General features: G+C 45.8%; 1 protein-coding gene across 1 annotated transcript in view; it reads right to left on the minus strand.

Moving 5' to 3' along the window:
- MMS22L (MMS22 like, DNA repair protein) overlaps nt 1–22041 on the minus strand; it is a 426716-nt gene that overhangs the window by 274601 nt on the left and 130074 nt on the right. Inside the window, exon 13 of the mRNA XM_069235533.1 lies at nt 558–1067. Within this exon, the coding sequence (XP_069091634.1) occupies nt 558–1067 (510 nt within the window). The remainder of the gene's footprint in view (nt 1–557; nt 1068–22041) is intronic.

Here is a 22041-nt window from a genome sequence, read left to right on the forward strand (position 1 = left end):
GTTTATCATAGTGTTTGGATAACATTTGCATTGTTGCATTTGGAACGGAAAACCTCGTAGGTGTGCGCCGTCCTAGTTGCTGAGCATGGCAAACGAGACATTATTTCAAATCTGCATTAGAGAGAGAGAGACAGATAGAATGTGGGGGGAGGGGGTGGCTATGGTAATTTGTGCACGATAATGTATGGACTGATTTAAGTTGCATGGTATAAAGGTTAGTGACATTCAGTTGGGTACTGGATGAGGCTGAGGAAACTGAGGCTTTATTGGTGTGGTAATCGATAGTATGGGCGCGTGGCTGTGTGCAGCACAAGTTGCATATGACTAATGGAAGAGAAGGACTACGACAGAAGCGGAAATGGTATAGAACTGTGGTAGTAACAAGCATCAGTATTACATGTATTCTCTAATACCGTTAAACAACTGAACTGAAGGCCCAATATCATTCAGCGATAAGGAAGGAGAAAAAGAAACTGAAAGCGGACATCAATAATGCAGGGTTTTTCTGAGTACACTAAGGTAAGCTTAATTATATTACAGTATGCAAAGATTCTTACCTGATTCTCGCCACTGCAACTTGCAGAAAATGAAGAACCGACCCCAGTTCGGAGGCACCACATGCAGGCAAGAGCATGCAAAAGCCGTCATTAAGCAGCTTTTCCTCAGAAAGGTGCAAGTGGCAGCTTGTCTCGAACACTTCCTGAACCCCCTCAATGTAGGTGGAAAGCAGGGTCCAGAGACCCTGTTTCTGCGTGAAGTCATTTTTTGTCACCAAGAACGTCTTCGCTGTTTCACGGAAACTATTCGAGAGTTTCTCAGCTAAAACGCTGATATCCATATTTTTTTCCACGTACGTAAGCAGGAAGGCGAAGTACCCTCGCCAAACGGTTGCCCTCTGCGCAATGCTGCTTGAGCTCGGGGCAACGAAATACAAAAGGTCCAAAGCTCGACTGGCAACATCTTCTATATCCGCGACAGCTGCAAGGACCAGGAAAAGACAAAAAAAGTTCTGCAGTCCGACCTCCGATAGCTCTTGCATTCTCCGCTGATGGAATTTAGAATAGATTCTGCAGAATGGAAAAAGACACACAAGTGTACACGATAAGCAAAATTCTATAAAATAAAAACATTTTAAAAAAACACGCGAATATTCAAGCAGAGCAATACAGTCTCTAAAAAAAACATATGTTTTTTTTCCACCCAATATTAAGCAAAATATTTTACTACACATGCTGACTTTCTCGAGAACTGTCATGAATCATCTTCATTTCAGGTCTTCACTTTTTACAAGGTCCTACCCTGGCCTGGTTTATTGGTCTGATGCACCACTGTTATCAGGTTCATGTCAGTAGGCAGAAAGCAATATGTGCTGGCATAGCCAAAGCCTGTCTGTCGCCTGAAGACCCCATCTCCCCTTCTCACACCACGCCACACCCAGCATGACAATACTTCACCTTTAACAATGACAACTCATTGGAATTGGAGTCGTAAACTCCTGGCCGTATTTTATTTAATAAAACAAAATTCGTCAACAAAAAAAACTTTACACAGTAACCCCACATTATTTACACTGTATGTTCATTGTCAAGATGCCAAGCCTAAACACAGTCTGCTAATAGATCAAAATTCCTGCCACTGACTAAATCAGTTTCTGCGCATCCCAAATATCAATGACTGCGAATGAGATCATGACTGCCTAGTGTGTCACACGTCCCCAAACCTCTGGATTTAAGGCCCCAGGGGTAGTATCTCCATATGGGAGAAGTTTGCTCTATCCCCTCCTCCAAACCCTTCTAGTTGCATGTAAACCATGTGGAAGGGTTCCTCCTGCCCGCCAGGATACCTACCTCGGGCACCCCTTCCACCCAGACACTCATCCAGATGCCCTACCTCGCAACCCACCGCACCCCTTGTTGTCATTCTCCCTTCCCTCCAGCATCCCCAGGAGGTTTGAATTACCTTGCCGTCCTACTGAGGTAATGAAAAAGGCATTCAATTGTACCCCCAGTCATGATCTCACCCCGCCACAGGCCAGCATAGTAGACAGACTATCTGGCCCCACCTGCAGTCGCTCTTCCGCTGTGGACGATGGACCAACCATGCTAAAAAAAAATACTCAAGCAACATGTCATTTCCCATCTTAGTAAGGTGCACCCCACCCCGGAGAAAGAAAGTCCCCTTGTATGCATCCATGCGGGATGACGGCCAGCCTCAGCGACCTGAACAACCTGTAGATATTATTATTAATTCTCGGAACAGAGTCATTCAGCGTGCTCACTGAGATGCCGCCCGTCCACTGCAGACGTTTGACAAGTACTGCCTGCGGAAATTGTTTGGCCGGCCAGCCAGCCAAATTCAGAAACCACTAGCTCGAATGGCTGATGTCGACCCAGAGAGACAAAGTCATCCCCCCCAAGATGCATTACAATAACGTCTGGTTGAGGGGAACCTCACAGGATCATAAAGTCCAAAACCAATCTCAGCTATGTGAGGCGCAACCTTCCTTTTCCCCAAAAAGGACATACTGAATCCGGCTTGGGCCACGCATGACGCGACGCCAGTCTTCACATACCACTCAGCAGCCCAGCGAACATACGAGTGGCCGATCACCCAAACTTCTGCGACCCTGGGTGTTACTGCGTGAACTGGGAACGTTGGGACTAGAGAAGAAGACAAGACGGTGTAAATAACCGGCATTTAAAGCAAGTGCAACCTCGCATATCTCTTGTAGCAGTCTGAGGACCACCTGCCAATTTGCCAAACAGCCGCACCCGATAACCTCATTGCCACCGCGGCTGTCGCCACCCAGATCCTGAATGAATGAATGAGTCTCGAATTCAGATGAGTCAAAGCCCGCTGTGCTCAAATTGCGCTTGAGAATCTGTGTAAACTGATAGTTAGAGGTGAGCCATCAGCATGCACCAGGAAAGTACCCCGCGACCCAGTAGGGAGCAAGGAGAAGAAACCCTCTGAATTAGAAGCCGGACAGCACCTACTGCCCTGGAACTTATGCAGCAATACATGGTTACCCTTCCCCTCCTGGTCCATTTTGGAATAATGAGGAATATTGATCACCAAGGACCCAGACCCCGCCAGCCAGTGGAGGTCCCCCATCTGCAACCCCCTGTTACATCTTTCTTGTTGCTGGCCACCAATTTACCTAATCTGAAGGCCCCATAGAAGGCTAAGGTAAAGGCCGCCTTAAACAGGGCGATCTCACACAGGGATGTACGGATCTTATCAAGAACCCCCAATATGGCCCCAGCTTCCCTAAGTCAATGGGTCACCTAGTATCGGACTTGACCCCTTGTAGGCACTTCCAACCCTTAACGGCCCTCCACACCAGAAAAGATTTTGTACCAACCATCCGGCACCCCCTGCAACTGGGCAAAAAAGGAAATTCCGTACAACGCCTCACACATGCAACCGACCTCCCATTCCCCCTCAATATTTCCAGGAAAGCCAAAACTGATTAAGCATCTGCCCAAGCGGCCCCCCCAGTAGTAATTAACATATGCCACCACAGCCTTCTCATAAGCCTTCTTTGTCTTTGGAGCTAAGCTGGATGCAACAAGGCCTGATAGCCTTGGGCACCAATCCGCCAAAGATTCTCCGGGAAGGGCGTCAAGTGTTCCTCTGCTTGCGGATGGTAGAACGTGAACACCTGCATGTTAAAACGGTAGAGGGCATCAGCAGCATTGTTTGAGACCCCGGGCACATCTTTCGCACTAAAATTCATGTTCAATTGTAGACACGGTAACACCATCATTTTTAAGACTCTCAAAATCATTCTACACCTGGCCACCTGCTGATTTATACACACAACCACCGACACATTGTCCGACCAAAAAATTACAGACTGATTGTGGAATCTATCAGGCCAAATTGATAGCGACACCAGAAAAGGGAATAACTCTAAGAAACCAATGTTAGTCTCAAGTCCAGATTCCACCCAATCTGCAAGCCACCTCTGTGCGCACCACGGAGAGCCAAATATGGCCCCAAAACCATGACTGCCCACTGCGTCAGTAAACAAGCCAAGCCCTTCACTGGACATGGGTGGGCTCAGCCATATGCCCGTCCCATTGGTGTCACGCAGAAAGGCTTCCCAAATTCCCATGTCTTGTTCCACCTCACTCAACAGCCTGGCGTGGTGGAGCTTAACCTTCAAGCCCAACATGGCTTGTGAAATGGACCGGGAGAAGGGGTGCCCCCGGGTAATGATACGCAGAGCAAAATTGAGCTGGCCCAGCAAGCACTGCAATTGATGGAGAGTAACTTTCTTTGCACTCATACAGGCCCAAAGCGCTTGGGAGAAAGCAAGTACTTTGTCTCTTGGCAACCAGGACACCCCCGCCACCGAGTCCAATTCAATCCCCAAACATTCCATTGTGGTGCATGGACTTACAGTTTTGTCATGCGCTAACGGGACCCAGTGTTCACGCGTCAGGCTCTTAAAAACGTCCAATGCGTTTGCACACTGATCCGACTCATGAATAGGAAATCATCCAGCTAATGCAACACTCACTGATGCTGCGCTTTGCGCCTGAAAGCCCATTCCAGGGAGGTGCTACATTTTTTAAAATGGGACCACCAGACTGTACAGCCCATGGGCATGCACTTGTCAAAGTAGAACTACCCCTCAAACTGGAAACCCAACAGATAAAAATCATCCGGGTGAACAGATAGCAACCAAAAGGCAGATTCAATGTCCGATTTGGCCATCAATGCCGCAGGTCCCAGCACCTGCAGCATTTGAACTGCCTGATCGAAAGAAGCATACTTTACTGAACAAAGAGCCCCATCTATCGCATCATTCACAGATTGGCCTCTGGGTGATGACAGGTTGTGGATCAATCTGTACTCTCTGGGTTGTTTCTTAGGGACAACCCCCAAAGGGGAAGAAACGAAATCTTGCATAGGGGCCCTAGCAAATGGACCTGCTATAAGCCCCAAGCTTAACTCTTTGAGAATCTTCGTTCTAGCCACCTCTGGATTGGCCCAAAGGACAACCGGTTCTTACAGTGAGGAGATCCTGAGAAGCCCTGAGCTGGGATCCTGAAACCATACCTAAACCCCTCATACAGATCTCGCGCAGCCCCCAAGTTACGGTATACATTAAGCCATGGGATGATAGCCAGTAACTGAATAGGAGAGTGTGCTTTAGTCAAAAATTCAGAAGGAGTGCCGACCCTGTTACAAACCAAGTACAAATCCTACTGAATCAGAGGGTTGGCCGCTGCTGGCAACTGTATCACAGCTGCCAGCTCTATCAACACCATTAATCTTGCTTCTCGTTCCCTCTATCCCTGGATTTCTTTAAAGCACTTAGACTCAAGATGTGATGACTGACCACAGAAGGACCAGCAATGTTTAAAAACGGCAGGTTCCCTCAGGACGGGTGCACGTGCGCCTATTGAAATCCCAGCAAGCCCCTTTTTTGGCACTACTCCCACCGGGTAGACCCAATGCAGCCCCTGAACTTGCCCGAAAGGGCTCCAGCCCATTCGCATGTGGCCGGTTCATGAACCAAAGCCATGCTATTATATCAATTTGGTCCCACCCTAGACTAGGCTTATTCGCCTTGACCCTTCTGAACTCCCTATCATAGTCTTTCCAAGCAATATCCCCATACTCGTCCCTCTCTGGTCTGTCAACCAGAGATCAAAAATGCCAATGTACGCGCCTTTCAAGATCTTTTCTTTAACCTCCATGGGCACATGTAACCCCAGACACTCATGCTCAGACCAGATGTTGCTGAGATCTAACAATGGGGACAAGCGACGTGTACCTGAATCAGCCGCTGACTGTCTGGGAGAAGATGCCACAGGAGTGTTTGCCTCTGCTGACAACTTGGCTGGCTGTTGCACACCTATGGATGGCGTCGGTGTAGTCAGCAAAGCCGACGCTGGTAAATAGGTCTCTTTCACACGATCACTGCTCACTTCCCCTAACACCCTCCCTTGGGAGTCCTGACCGCCCTTTGAGGTGTTAAGATAGCAAACCAAACGCTGCGCCTTCTCCTTCCCATCTTCCCCACCTGACCCAGCTGGTGGGCCACTAACCAAAGATGGTGACAGCATTCCCACCTCCGACAGCCAGTGTAATATGGATGCCAGATGCTCAACTATGTCCTGCTGCGCTACACACTTGCTAATGGCCGCTACTGCGGGAACTACTGGCAAGCTATTCGCGGTTGGCACCGGAACACTCCCTGGTGCTATCTGATTGGGGGCCTAGCTGGATCCCGCCACCTTTTGTGGCATAGCACTGGCGAGGGAGCTCACTAATGCAGGTGTCGCTTGCTGAGCTTGCAGAATCACGGGCGCTGCCAAACTATCTAAGTTCACACCAGCTTGCACTGAGATTGACTGCCCCTGCTAAAACAGTTCCATCCTGCTCTCTCTGCCTTTCTTCTGCCCTCAAACTCTCTTCGACGGGGAGAAATGCACCCTTAGGGGGCACGGTTGCTTGCTTAGGCCTTACTGCTTGCTCACTAGAGGCAGCCGGCTAAGCCCTCAATGACATTATGGCCTGGTCCATAGCATCCATCCGCAGCATTAAAGCATCAAAGGAATTCCTCAGTGCATAGCGTTATCAACTGTAATGGTCTATACTAATGAATACAAACACCGCAAAGCAAATGCGCAAGAAACCGACCTACAGTGCAACAACACACGCCACTAATGGGTTACCCAGAGTAATGCCGCTTGGCACCAAACAATTCCCTCTACTAACAATTAATACTGCTTGGACCTCACAAACAAAAACAGTGCCCAACACTCAAACCAAAAAAATCTGGATCACTTATTTGAAATATGCAGCTTTACCACAATAAACCATATTAAGCCTCATCGCTGCCCTTCCTCTCTAAAACCCTTGTGGGACCTCACCTGCAACACCAGGGCCCCCACCAGAACCGCCACAGAGATATACTCGGTCGAGTGAGCATAAGCCCCAACCCGTACGGCTCCCGGTGAGGCACGTGCTGGGCTGCTTGTGCTTCTGTAAATCTGAGGGCTGGGCTGACAGAACGGCTGCCAATCCTCAGATCCTATAACGGAGAAAAGAAAAAAAGACAAGGGAAATTGCTCTCGTCCTGAGGAGTGCAGTAGTCGGGCAGCGAGTGACGTTAATCAGGGCCCACTCGCCACCCACTCCCCCCTTTTAACAGGGGGAGCACTGTGTGCATTATTACAACACGTGCAACGGAAGCACTCAAGTGCTTTCCAGGCCACGCGGCCAGCACCACCAATCAGGTGAAGGCGGCCCCTTCCCCACCACCCGAACTTTCGGCCCAGTGAGCCAAGCATATTAGAGGCCTCCCGATGGGTGAGGGGCCCTTCCATTCTCTTTCAACAGCACAGCCTTTTCCGCCATACATTTAATCTACGTTTTTTTGCATTTCGTATGCACCAAAGAAGCTCCAAAATAAGCTACATTTCTCTAAATTGCAAGGTAACCATGCCTGGACAAACTTTACAAACACTTGGTTAATCTAAAGCGGTCCATTCAAAGATTAGACATGAGGGTAAGATAAGGCCAGTTTCCGCATCAATTCTAACATTGGAATCTTCAAGAATGTTGGTGGTTTTGGAGGAAGTGGAAAATCAAGGGAAAGCAAAAAGAAAAAAAAGAAGAAAAAAAACAGGACATCTCATGCCCACAATTTCATTGTGCTCTATGTTGTTGTTGCATATAAGGACTTAGCCACCCCTCAAAAACTAAATGACAGATCCTTGGAATGCTGAACCCAGGACATTATGGCAAAATGGTAGTCCACATTAAATCCATGACCTACTTCTATGGGATACTCAAAGATAAACAGCACTTCGAGCCAGCAGTAATCTCTTCCTTTGGGACTATCCACCCACATTATTTCGTTTGTATGTGGTGCCACTGGCTGCTTTTATTCGCTCTTGTGGCTTTCAATTAATTTCAAATGCAGATGACACACAGATTCTGGCCTCCTCCTGAAGAGAACAAATTTATGGCTTAGAATTTCCAGCATGGTCTATCGATGATTGCCCAAAGAATGGTATCGAACTAGCTTAAATTAAATGAGATACAACGGTGTTGGTGATCCCGGGTGGATCACCCTCGCCCACTTGATTTGTCCATCGGGTTGGTGGCCAGATGATTTAGGTCAACCTCCATCTCCTGGGGAGGCAGATGATTTAGGTCAACCTTCATCTCCAGGAGAGGCAGCAAAAAGCCTAGGTGTATTATAGCGCTCTTGCATAAACAGATTAATAAAGTCTGCTTCAATTGTTTTTTACTTATCTTTGCTATGGAAAATACTACCAACACTACCTATGGAACAGCATAAAACGGTGAATCAGGCAGTGGTCTTATTAGTATTAGACTATAGCAATTCTCTGCACGTCGGAATGGATAGCAGCTTGTAAATTATGCTGCGGTCAGTCTGTTACTAAATATACTGTCCACAAGAAAACAGATTCACAATTTACATTGACTTCTGATACAGGAAAGGGACATTTTAAATTGCTTTGTATCAGCCATAAGGAGCCACCAAAGGCCCTGCTGCTAATTAGATTTAATTTTAAATTGTGTCAACCAATTTGGACTCCATCATCTACCTTCAAGTTTTTGCTAGCGGTACCAAGATCAAAAAAAAAAAAATCACATTTAGAGGCTAGGTAATTTTTCATCCACTCTTTCAAGCTTGTAATAAACTGCCTATGAATGTTCGACCTCAAATGAACCACCTATGTTTTAGGAAGAAAATAAAGATTTGGTTATCTGACTAAACTGCACTAGTGTTTTCCTTCTGCCAACGTCAAGACAACTTTGCTGTATTTTTAGCTTGCTTTTTAAATCTGATATTCAGATACTTATGCATGTACTTGCAACTTTGCATACTTTCTTGTTTTGCCTATCTGGCTACTTAAGAATATGGAAGTCACTGTAGAATCTATGTAGTTACTAGCAACAGAGAAAAATCCCCAAAACAGGAAGAAGCACTTTCAGATAAAAAAATAAAATAAAAAAAAGACACTATATGAGCCTCTGGGTACTTTTAACTCTACTTCGTACTTGTCAAGCCTTCAAGGGGTGCATATAAAGCAGGGTTACACCTTGTGGCTAGAGCTGTGACCCAAAAGACACACCGTTGAGAAGAGAGATTTCCCACACAATCCTTATCTTAGCCTATACGGTAGAAGGTGTTGGTCTTCAAATAACAGCCTCCTGGTCACTGCGTGGTCATCATGCTCTGTGCCTGCAAACCAAGTGGCATTCTCTGAACGCTGAGGCAGACATTCACTGTTGTAGGCTATTAGTATACACTGCAAACTATATACTGCATACATAAGGTTTCACCAACTGAAATAAAGAGATAACAGTGAAAAACTATTTTTCGACCATGGGATAACTTTCGTGCCTTATCAAGCAGTTCCTGCGGTGGCACATTTCCTTATATTTCATGTCTCCCCTACCTCCACTAGGCATCAAACTGCTCCTGCTGAATGCTCCAAAGCAACCATTTAAGCATATGGGGCACATCACTAAAATAGTACTATAGATATTTAATTTGCACAGGATTCACCACATTATTTATGCATTTGGCATGTAAATATTAATAGCACCACACAACATAAGGTATTTGATTTCTGCAGGAAGGCACACCCTGCTACATGTTGTCCCCTGCACATTTCACTCCTCAGCTGTTTCTGCAATGCTCTGTGCACGGTGATTTGAAACACACAATTAGAGGTACTCTAAGTGTATGCACAGAGGCACCTTCCCCGTCTACTGACTGACTTTGTCTGCACGTCTGAGAACCTCAAGGTCGTATGGTTGGGAATGGAGATAACATTCAACATGTAACCAACTACAAGGTCCTGTAGCACTGTATTTTCCCTGGAGACTTAATAAAAATTATAATGATATATTATCCACAATATTTTGTCTTACAGCTTAATCGCATTTTTACACCAAGGATAACCACAGACCCAAACCAACAAATCAAACCCTTAATTATTCTCATATTCTCAGACATCTCTGGCACTCTTGTCGTGGCTACTGCAGTGCTTGGATTTAGCAACTTGCAGCTGCTGCACAGCTACTACGATGGAAACAGGTCGTTCTTAATCACAAGTTATTGTAACTATCACTAATCAGGACCATATAAATATATCTCAGTCAAAGTGGAGTCATATGAAGACAAAGGTGCCGCAGCCACACTGCATCCAGGCGTGGATTTCACAGGGGCTGCTTCTGAGTTGCTGAAGGCTTAATCCACAATTTGCATGATAAATAATTTCTACTGAATTTTGAAGGCTGAAGAGAACAGGGCACTCCTTAAAAAGCAGTACTAAATCAAGGCAAATGAACAAAGGACAACTTGGTCAGGTGATGCATATGGCAGGATTGACAAGAATTCTTCACACCCTTGCAGACGGAGGTCCAGTAACAATAAAACACACAAAGAACAATTGTGACCCTGCTGTGGGTTGTCATGTCCATCCTGTTGTATGGGAAAATGTCAGAGTAGAGGATGTTCCTGCCGTCTCAGTTTCAATTAGCAGGACCTGGCGAGTATTTATAAAAATATACACAATGGCTTCACACACTCCCCAGGTGTCATGCTTCACCGCGCTTGCCAGAGAATCCTCTAGTGAAGGGGGGGTCCACACGATATACTGGGGAAATGTGTTGGAATGGGAAAGGGATCCAGAAGTGCGATATAGGCCCTGGTCACCAGTCCAACGCACTTTTTTTTATTGGTGCGGTGGTGAGGGGATGGTTAAAATTAAGGTTAGGACTATTCCCTCAGTCCTCCAATAAAATAGTGCATCAGACTGGTGACCGGGATCTTTATAGCACTTCTGGATTCCATAAACTGGCCTTTGGGCTAAGGATTTAGGGGTGTAACATTTGCCTGCTGTGAATGTGTTTCACTGACATATGGAAGGCAGTACCTTGGGCTAGGAGTTGAGGGAATGAATTAGGAGACATTCAGCCGAGCTCTTCAACAGAATCTCAAAAAAGCACTTTGTTCTAAGAAGGGGGTGCACAGAGTGAAAGCTGATTTGTGATATTCCAAAGAGAACAGCCTATTCCCCTTCTCCAAACTTTTTCTGTAGGATTACCTTCTCTCTACTATCTATGAAGTGCCATAGTATGATATTGCTAGCATCTTGATAGTGACTTCTGACATCGGAGGGAAATATTACTTGCCAGCCAGTTACCAGAAATGACACACATCATATCTTGAAATGTAAGGCCAAAAGAATGCTTTTGTGCAGTGCTCCCTAGAAACAGAGCAGCCTATAAAGAGAGAAAGAACAATTACCGAAAACCTGTACCAAGGGCAGGCACCATCAACAAGTCCCCAAATGTGGTCTTTCAACTGAAGACTTACGGGGTACACAGTAAAGAATCTGGTAGACGAAAGAAATCACCAAGGTCAGGCAGCAGTAAGGCTGGTTCAAGGAAACCCAGCAGAGAGAAAAAAGAGAGTGGACCGAATTCTTCCCTCTATGCCCCCAAAAAATATTTGTTTGCCCGAAGAAATGCCATAAGGCTTAGAAGACAAACTTGCAACAGATCTGAACTGGTTCACAGCCACAACTTCTGGCCTTTCCTCCTAAACAAAAATGTGGAATGAGGCAGTAAAAAAGTGAAATGAACACCACAGAAGAAATCAAACAGAAACTAGCCAAAGTTGTCCCACTCAGTAATCGCGTTTTCACTGCTGTTTTGAACTTTTGTACACACTGAATATTCTCGAATGTGCAGTTTGAGTAGTGAAGCATTAACAATGTTCTAATTGGAAGACTATATTACCACTGTATATTATAGTACACTACAGTAACGACGCAGATGGTTCTTAGCCAGTCTTCAGGATGAATATTATATTGTACCAAGAGTATAAAGTCTTCCATTCAAGATACAATAGAAAAAGCAATTAATTTTTTGCACGGCAAATTATCACCAACAGGCATGGACGATTTCCACATAGCTATTAATGCTTTGTTAGCTGATAAAACAGAGTTAATTCCCCAAATCGCATTTATGGACCGTTAAATTGTGTTAGGAGTATAACTGATTGATTTAATATACAGTACTTCAGGGTGGCCAGGTTTGCAAATTAGGGTAAAATACATTGCTCTACATCTACAGACACGGTGCATCCCAGTTAGCTGAGAACGCTTCCGTGACATACTGTGCTCAAAATGTTGAAACCGACAGCCTAAGACTCTCCAGGTCAACCTCTGCATTTTCATCTGCTTTTACGTAAGCACATTTTCTGATTAAGCTTTTATTGAGAAATGGCAAATAGAACACACTTTCGACGGATAAGAAATACAGTGACCATGAATCGTTGAACCGCCCTCAGAATAGAGAAATGGAAGGTGCAATATTAGGCAGCATTGCAGCTGTAGGTTAAATGTATTGGGCGCTCTCTTCTGGCATTCCTTTATAGTGAGCTGTATCCGTCGGTGTTTCAACATTTCGCCTAGGGCTGTGATCTACAAAGCAGTGTCCCAGAAAAGTATGATGAGGCGCTTCTGGGAAGTTCCATTTATGGTGAGGTGGCTTTTCGCTTCTAATACGAACATCAAATACTTTGCAATACAAAAATATTGCGGTACTACATACTAACCCCTTGAGGGCCATGGATGTAATGGTTAAGTCCATGGCTGTGCCTCTCATTTACAAGCATTTTACAAGCCCTCAGGGGAAGCGCTAGCGCGCCCCCGAGGGCCACATCCACCCCTCCCAGGTCTGGTCTGGAAGGGGAATCGCTTCCCCTTCCATCCCCGCCTTCCCCACCCCCATGACGTCAGCACACGATCACGTGCTGACATAATGAAAGAATGCAAAGATACACTGGAAGGGTTTTTCCTTTCCCTCGATATCTTAAAAATGGTTGGTGGTGGGGTGTTTGTCAACTGGCGAAGTATTTGCATTTATGATAATAACAGTTTATTTCTCCTTTTTGTTCTAGTTCAAAGCTTTAGCTTCCTTTGCTGTGGCTTGTTGCAGTTTTGGCAGTGGTTGTCCTGCGGTTTGCGTAGTTGCATGTCTTAGGTAAGTAATGAAAATGTCACTTACCCAGTGTACATCTGTTCGTGGCATCAGTCGCAGTAGATTCGCATGTTCTGCAATAGCTCGCCATCTGGTGTTGGGCCGGAGTGTTACAAGTTGTTTTTCTTCGAAGAAGTCTTTCGAGTCACGGGACCGAGTGACTCCTCCTTTTGTCTCCATTGCGCATGGGCGTCGACTCCATCTTCGATTGTTTTTCCCCGCAGAGGGTGAGGTAGGAGTTGAATTGTAGTAATAGTGCCCATGCAATGGAGTGACTAAGTATGCACTTATTTAAGGTTGAGATGATACATATATAAATAATTGAAGGTAACTTCCAAACTGCTACAGGCTCCCGGGGAGGCGGGTGGGCACATGCGAATCTACTGCGACTGATGCCACGAACAGATGTACACTGGGTAAGTGACATTTTCAGTTCGATGGCATCTGTCGCTGTAGATACGCATGTTCTGCAATAGACTAGTAAGCAGTTATTTCCCCAAAAGCGGTGGATCAGCCTGTAGGAGTGGAAGTAGTCTGAAATAATGTCCTTAATACAGCTTGACCTACTGTGGCTTGTTGTGCGGATAACACGTCTACACAGTAGTGCTTGGTGAATGTGTGAGGCGTAGACCATGTGGCTGCCTTACATATTTCTTGCATTGGGATGTTTCCTAGAAAGGCCATGGTAGCACCTTTCTTTCTGGTTGAGTGTGCCCTTGGTGTAATGGGCAGCTGTCGTTTAGCTTTAAGGTAGCAGATTTGGATGCATTTAACTATCCATCTGGCTATACCTTGTTTTGAAATTGGGTTTCCTGCATGAGGTTTTTGAAATGCAATAAAGAGTTGTTTAGTCTTTCTGATGTTCTTTGTTCTGTCAATGTAATACATTAATGCTCTTTTGACATCTAATGTATGTAGTGCCCTTTCAGCTACGGTATCTGGCTGTGGAAAGAACACCGGAAGTTCCACTGTTTGATTTAGATGGAACGGTGAAATAACTTTTGGCAAAAATTTAGGATTGGTCCTTAGGACGACTTTATTTTTGTGTAGTTGTATAAAAGGTTCCTGTATAGTAAACGCCTGAATCTCGCTTACTCTTCTCAGGGAAGTAATGGCGATGAGAAATGCCACCTTCCAGGTTAGGAACTGTATGTCGCAGGAGTGCATGGGTTCAAAAGGTGGACCCATAAGTCTAGTTAGGACAACATTTAGGTTCCATGAAGGAACAGGTAGTGTTCTTGGTGGTATAATTCTCCTGAGGCCCTCCATGAATGCTTTAATGACTGGTATTTTATATAGGGAAGTTGAATAGGTAGTCTGCAGGTATGCAGATATTGCTGCAAGGTGAATCTTAATGGAAGAGAAAGCTAGGTTAGATTTTTGTAAGTGAAGCAAGTAACCCACTACGTGTTCTGGAGTTGTGTGTAATGGTTGTATTTGATTAATATGGCAGTAGCAAACAAACCTCTTCCATTTACTTGCATAGCAGTGCCTGGTGGATGGCCTTCTTGCTTGTTTTATGACTTCCATACATTCTTGGGTAAGTTGTAAGTGCCCGAATTCTAGGATTTCAGGAGCCAGATTGCTAGATTCAGCGATGCTGGATCTGGGTGTCTGATCTTTTGGTTGTGCTGTGTCAACAGATGTGGCCTGTTGGGCAATTTGATGCAGGGTACCACTGATAGGTCTAGCAGCGTTGTGTACCAGGGTTGCCTTGCCCAAGTTGGTGCTATCAATATGAGTTTGAGTTTGCTTTGACTGAGTTTGTTTACCAGGTAAGGAAGGAGAGGGAGAGGAGGAAAAGCGTAAGCAAATATCCCTGACCAGTTCATCCATAGGGCATTGCCTTGGGATTGTTTGTGTGGGTATCTGGATGCGAAGTTTTGGCATTTTGCGTTCTCCCTTGTCGCAAACAAGTCTATCTGAGGTGTTCCCCAGAGTTTGAAATAAGTGTTCAGTATTTGGGGGTGAATTTCCCATTCGTGGACCTGTTGGTGATCTCGAGAGAGATTGTCTGCGAGTTGATTTTGTATCCCTGGTATAAACTGTGCAATTAGGCGAATTTGGTTGTGAATTGCCCAATGCCAAATTTTTTGTGCTAACAGGCTTAACTGCGTGGAGTGCGTCCCTCCCTGCTTGTTTAGATAATACATTGTTGTCATGTTGTCTGTTTTGACGAGAATGTATTTGTGAACTATTATTGGTTGGAAAGCTTTTAGTGCTTGAAAAACTGCAAGAAGTTCTAGGTGATTGATATGCAGTTTTGTTTGATGTAAGTTCCATTGTCCTTGTATGCTGTGTTGATCGAGGTGTGCTCCCCACCCTGTCATGGAAGCATCTGTTGTTATTACGTATTGTGGGACTGGGTCTTGGAAAGGCCGCCCCTTGTTTAAATTTATGTTGTTCCACCACAGAAGCGAGAGGTAAGTTTGGCGGTCTATTAACACCAGATGTAGAAGGTGACCCTGTGCTTGAGACCACTGTGATGCTAGGCATTGTTGTAAGGGCCTCATGTGCAGTCTTGCGTTTGGGACAATGGCTATGCATGATGACATCATGCCTAGGAGTTGTAATACCATCTTTGCTTGTATCTTTTGTGTTGGATACATGCGTTGTATGATGGTGTTGAAATTTTGAATTCTTTGTGGACTTGGAGTGGCTACTCCTTTTGATGTGTCTATTATGGCTCCCAGGTATTGTTGTACCTTGCGTGGCAGAATTTTGGATTTTGTGAAATTGACGGTGAAGACTCTTGGTGCGGTTGTTAATCCGAAAGGCAGTACCTTGAATTGGTAATGTATTCCTTTGAATACAAACCTTAGGTATTTCCTGTGCGATGGGTGTATTGGTATATGGAAATAAGCATCCTTGAGGTCTAAAGTTGCCATGTAGTCGTGCAGCTTTAGCAATGGCAATACTTCTTGTAGTGTGACCATGTGGAAGTGGTCTGATTTGATGAAAGTGTTGACTACTCTGAGGTCTAGGATTGGTCTCAGTGTTTTGTCCTTCTTTGGTATCAGAAAGTACAGTGAGTAAACTCCTGTGTTTATTTGTGTGTTTGGCACTAATTCGATTGCATTCTTTTGCAATAGTGCCTGCACTTCTATCTCTAGGAGATTGGAATGGTGTGTTGTTAAATTTTGTGCTTTTGGTGGTATGTTTGGAGGGAACTGTAGAAATTCTATGCAGTAACCATGTTGGATAATTGCTAGAACCCAAGTGTCTGTAGTGATTTTCTCCCATGCTCTGTAATAATGACGTATTCGTCCCCCCACTGGTGTTGTGTGGAGGGGGTGAGTGACATGTGAGTCACTGTTTAGTAGTAGGGGTTTTGGGGCTTTGGAATCTTCCTCTATTTCTAGGGAATTGCCCTCCTCTATATTGTCCCCGAAAACCTCCTCTATACTGTCCTTGGTAACTGGACGGTGTGGCTTGTGAGGTGCTGGCTTGTGTGCTTTGACCCCGAAACCCCCCTCGAAAGGGCGTTTTACGGAATGAGCTGTAATTCCCTCTGCTCTGCGGGGAGTAGAGTGCGCCCATGGCTTTGGCAGTGTCCGTATCTTTTTTGAGTTTCTCAATCGCTGTGTCCACTTCTGGACCGAACAGTTCTTTTTCATTAAAAGGCATATTGAGAACTGCTTGTTGAATCTCTGGTTTAAATCCAGACGTTCGGAGCCATGCATGCCTTCTGATAGTTACAGATGTATTAATTGTCCGTGCAGCTGTATCTGCAGCGTCCATGGAGGAGCGGATCTGGTTGTTGGAGATGGCCTGTCCCTCCTCAACCACTTGTTTTGCCCTATTTTGGAAGTCTTTGGGCAGATGTTCAATGAGATGTTGCATCTCATCCCAGTGGGCTCTGTCATAGCGCGCAAGTAGTGCCTGGGAGTTCGCGATGCGCCACTGGTTTGCAGCTTGTGCTGCGACTCTCTTACCAGCTGCATCAAACTTGCGGCTTTCTTTATCTGGGGGTGGTGCATCTCCAGATGTGTGAGAGTTGGCCCTTTTCCTAGCTGCTCCTACAACAACAGAGTCTGGTGGCAGCTGTGTTGTGATGAAAGCCGGGTCCGTAGGAGGCGGCTTATACTTTTTTTCCACCCTTGGTGTGATTGCCCTACTTTTGACCGGGTCCTTAAATATGTCTTTTGCGTGCCGGAGCATACCAGGGAGCATAGGCAGGCTTTGGTAGGAGCTGTGGGTGGAGGAGAGTGTGTTGAACAAGAAATCATCCTCGACCTGTTCTGAGTGGAGGCTTACGTTGTGAAATTGTGCTGCTCTAGCCACCACCTGAGAGTACGCGGTGCTGTCTTCTGGTGGAGATGGCTTGGTAGGGTAAGCCTCTGGGCTGTTATCTGACACTGGGGCGTCGTATAGGTCCCATGCGTCCTGGTCTTGGTCACCCTGGCTCATGGTGGTGTGAGCTGGGGAGTGTGATGGCGTTTGTGCTGGTGAAACGTTAATCACGGGCGGAGGAGAGGGTGGTGGTGTAACTCTTTTCACCACTTTTGGTTGTGGTGCTTGTTCCGTCTGGAACTCCAACCTTCTCTTTCTCCTAATGGGGGGAAGGGTGCTTATTTTTCCTGTCCCCTGCTGAATGAAGATACGCTTTTGCGTATGGTCCGCATCAGTTGCTTGTAGCTCTTCCTCAAACCTATGCTTCTGCATTTGGGAGGTTAGCGAGTGCTCTTCTGTATAAGAGCCTGAAGCTGGGTCGCTTGCAGTTTGTTTCGGCATCGAAACTTTGTCTGCGTGTTTTTTCGGCTCCGAGGTGACTTTTTTCCTTTTCGGGGCCGAAACCTCTTGGCGTCGATCTGTTTCGGTGCCGCTGTCTCGGCGTCGAGCCGTGTCCACACCGGCATCTCGGTGTCGAGGCTTGTCTCCAGCACTTTCTCGGTCCCGAGAAGGCTGCGTGCCGGTGTCTCGACCGGAGTCGGACGATCTCGGCACTGTTTGGGCCTTTTTCGGTGCCGACGGTCGGTCACCGAATTTATGGGTCGAGCCATGGCCTGGTGGCAGTGGCGTCCCCTGGGCCTTGTAAATGTTTCTCTGTGTGGTTTTCGACGTCTTACTCACGGTTTGTGTATCGTCGAATCCTTCGGAGTCTGAGTCTTGGATCGAGAAGGAACCTTCCTCTTCTTGTTCCTCGAACTCCCGTTGGGCTGTCGGTGCGGACGCCATCTGAAGTCTTCTGGCTCGACGGTCTCGGAGTGTTTTTCGGGACCGGAACGCACGACAGGCCTCGCAGGTGTCTTCGCTGTGCTCAGGTGACAGGCACAGGTTGCAGACCAAGTGTTGGTCTGTGTAGGGGTATTTATTGTGGCATTTGGGGCAGAAACGGAACGGGGTCCGTTCCATCGGCGTTCCTCAGCACGCGGTCGGGCCGACCAGGCCCCGACGGAGGATCGAAAAACTACCCCGAAGGGTACCGGAGCTCTTCGATCTTCGATGCTGTGTTGAATCTAAGTACGCCGATCCCGAACGCAACAATACCGACGTAAATCTTCCGAAATTAACTATTTTTTCTGCTCCGAAACTCGGAGCGACAGGAACACGTCCGAACCCGATGGCGGAAAAAAAACAATCGAAGATGGAGTCGACGCCCATGCGCAATGGAGACAAAAGGAGGAGTCACTCGGTCCCGTGACTCGAAAGACTTCTTCGAAGAAAAACAACTTGTAACACTCCGGCCCAACACCAGATGGCGAGCTATTGCAGAACATGCGTATCTACAGCGACAGATGCCATCGAACATAAATTTACTCCAAAGGAGTATTGTTGCCATGCATGAATGCCGTGTTTGTAGGTAGAGTACTGAATGCAGGATTGTGTGTGAAATTGTCCTTAGATTTATGCACAATGATTATTGTGTCGTCTTATGTCTAATTGGCTTTTTTTTCTCTTTTTAGTAGGATATCATTGGTGATTGCTGTGGCTGTGCAGAGTAGTTGCTGGCAAGTCAAGCTTTTTCAGGCAAGTGAGCGGTATAGTTTTTGAGTTTATAACACTTAGTGATAAATCTACACTTTGTTTGTTACTTATCTTACACAGTGCTGGTTGTTGGTGGTGCATTTGGCCAGTAATTATTTTTAGGAAGGATCATGGCTAGCTGTAGGATGACCGCTCAGCAGGTTGTTGGTGTGCTTTTTGAGTTGTCTTCGGACCATGATTATGAGACTTGACTTTTCATCTGAGGCAGAGGAGGAAGTGCACGATTCTGGAAGTGAATTTTCTGTCAGAGAAGAATCATCTGATGATGAAGCCACTCTCAGTGCTGATGAAGGGCCTGTTTCAGAGGAGGACACTGATGTGCCAATGGTGCAGCAGCCAGCGGCTGAAAGGCTTCCCACTGGAAGACCTGACACGTGGGTTGCACCAAACATGGAGCAGCCACAGTTGCCTGCGTTTACTGGTTTCCCAGGGTGTCGAGTTAATATGCAAAACTTTTTGGCTGTCAACTTTTTTGAGTTGTTAATGGACAATATATTTTTGGAAGAGATTGTTGAGCAGACTAATTTGTATGCAGAGCAGTATTTGAAGGGCAACGCTGCCAGACCTAGGCCACACTCTAGAGCTAGCTGGTGGATTCCCACAAATCTGGAAGAGTTGAAAAAATTCTTGGGTTTAACTTTTTTGATGGGGCTGATAAAGAAGCCATCACTGTCTTCATATTGGTCTACTAGTCCCTTGATGGCAACTGCTATATTTCCTGCAATCATGAGTTGTAACCGGTATGAGCATCTTCTTCAGATGTTGCATTTTGTAGATAATGCTTTAGCCTTGCCACAAAATCACCTTGATTCTGACTGTCTTTTAAAGATTAGACCTGTCCTTGATCATTTGGTAGATCGGTTTTCAGAGATCTATGTTCCAGGCATAAAAATATCTGTAGATGAGTCTTTGGTCCTGTTCAAGGGTCGTTTGGTTTTTAGGCAGTACATTCCTAGCAAGAGGGCACAGTAGGGAACTAAGATGTATATGCTGTCTCAAAGTAGTACAGGCTAGGTTTATAATTTCCGGGTATACACTGGTAGAGATTCAAATATTGACCCCCCTGGTTGTCCACCCGCTTCTGGAGTTAGTGAGAAAATTGTGTGGGAACTTGATAGACGACTGTTTGACAAAAGGTCACCATTTATATATAGATAAATTCTACACTGGAGTTCAGTTGTTCAAGGAGTTATTCAGAGTGGACACTGTTGCTTGTGGCACAATCCGCTCTAATCGGAAAGGCTATCCCAGAGAGCTTGTCTGTAAAAAACTTGAGAAGGGACAGTGCAGTGCCTTGTGGAATGATGAGCTGCTAGCTCTGAAATTTGTAGACAGGAGGGATGTGTACATGCTGACTACCATCCATGATGAGAGTACTTCACCTGTGGTTGTTTGGGGTCAAGTTGCTGAAGTGCGCACACCTGTGTGCATTTTAGACTATAATAAGCACATGGGTGGTGTTGATAGAGTAGATCAGAGTTTGGAACCTTACAGTGCTGCTCGTAAGTTTTATGTCTGGTATAAGAAATTAGGGGTTCACCTGTTCCACTAGGCAACTTTTAATGCTTTTGTTGTGTTCAAGGATAGTTCACCAGAGTCAAGGATGACATTTGTGAAATTTCAGGAGTCTATCATAGCGAGCCTTGTTGTGCTGGAACAGGCAAGAGGTCCTAGAGAAGCAGTGGCAGAGGATGTGGCTAGATTGAAAGATCGTCACTTTGCTGAGCACATTCCTCCCACAGCCAAAAATAAAATAAAAACTTTCCTGCTAAGAGATGTAGAGTCTGTGCTCGAAAAGGTATCAGGAAGGAGGCTAGGATGTACTGCCCTGATTGTCCTTCAAAGCCTGGGCTGTGTGTGGGTGGCTGTTTCAGGAGCTACCACACACAGATGAATTATTGGGAAATACCATGTTTATATTTTCATATGTACAGTTTCATGGTCAGCATTATTGTCATGTATTCAGTTAGAGCTTTTGTGTTTGTAGTTTTGTACTTATTTATAATTAGTGGTTTCTTTGTTGTTTTAACACACAAAAAAGTGATGGCGGTGTGCGTGGGGTGGCGCTTAGCTGGCAGTGTGCGTGGGGTGGCGCTTGGCTGGTGGTGTAAATATTGACTTGCTGTTGGCTACTGCAACACACTGCCAGGCACATGCCAGTCCGCACACTCCCATCAGCTGGTGTGATTGCTGTATCAGGCATGAGGGCGTATGTAAGTGATGGGCTCTTGAGTGGCGCTGTCTGTCGATGCAAGTGTTGTAATGTGCTGGGCCCGTGGCTGGCAGCGTGAATGGTCTTGTACATGTCATGTATGAAAGGTGTGTGAATGGACTGTAAACCGGTTGGTGCCTTGACGAGGCTTTACACCTCACAAGCTGTGAGTCATTGGTTCTGTTTTTTGGCCTTTCAGTTATTAACAGTGCATTTCATTTTTGTGAAATCTCTTGTTAATAAAATTTGATCTCCTGAACCATCACTCACCCTCGTGCCATATCCAACCAGTATGTGTTATAAAAATAACAAAACCTGCTCTGCTATAATCGGGCGTCGCAGCACACGCGTCACACTCTAGGTGTCTCGGGTGGGACCCCGATGATGAAGCATGCGACCAACTTGGTTGGTGGGTGAGGGGTCTTTTTAACCTAAGTGTGTTTCTTTTCACAATTTTAGTTTTTGGAACATCACATCAGTACATGGCCACATCAAAATGATGTATTGCAAAACTACCTGTGTTTTTTTTGGGGGGGTGGGGGGGGCACCCATGTTTTTGGTCCCAGGTGCGGCCTTCATCTAGGGAATCCTACCAAACCCAGACATGTTTTAAAACTAGACACCCCAAAAAGTCCAGGGAGGTGCGGCTTGCCTGGATCCCCCAACATTTTCTTACCCAGACTCCTCTGCAAACCTCAAAAAAGCATATTTTCCTCACTTTGCTTTGCAGGATCACTGCTCCAGCACAAATCTCCTACCACCCAGCGTTCCCCTCAGTCTCTCAA

Source organism: Pleurodeles waltl, chromosome 5 (genome assembly GCF_031143425.1).
Source record: "Pleurodeles waltl isolate 20211129_DDA chromosome 5, aPleWal1.hap1.20221129, whole genome shotgun sequence".
NCBI lineage: Eukaryota > Metazoa > Chordata > Amphibia > Caudata > Salamandridae > Pleurodeles > Pleurodeles waltl.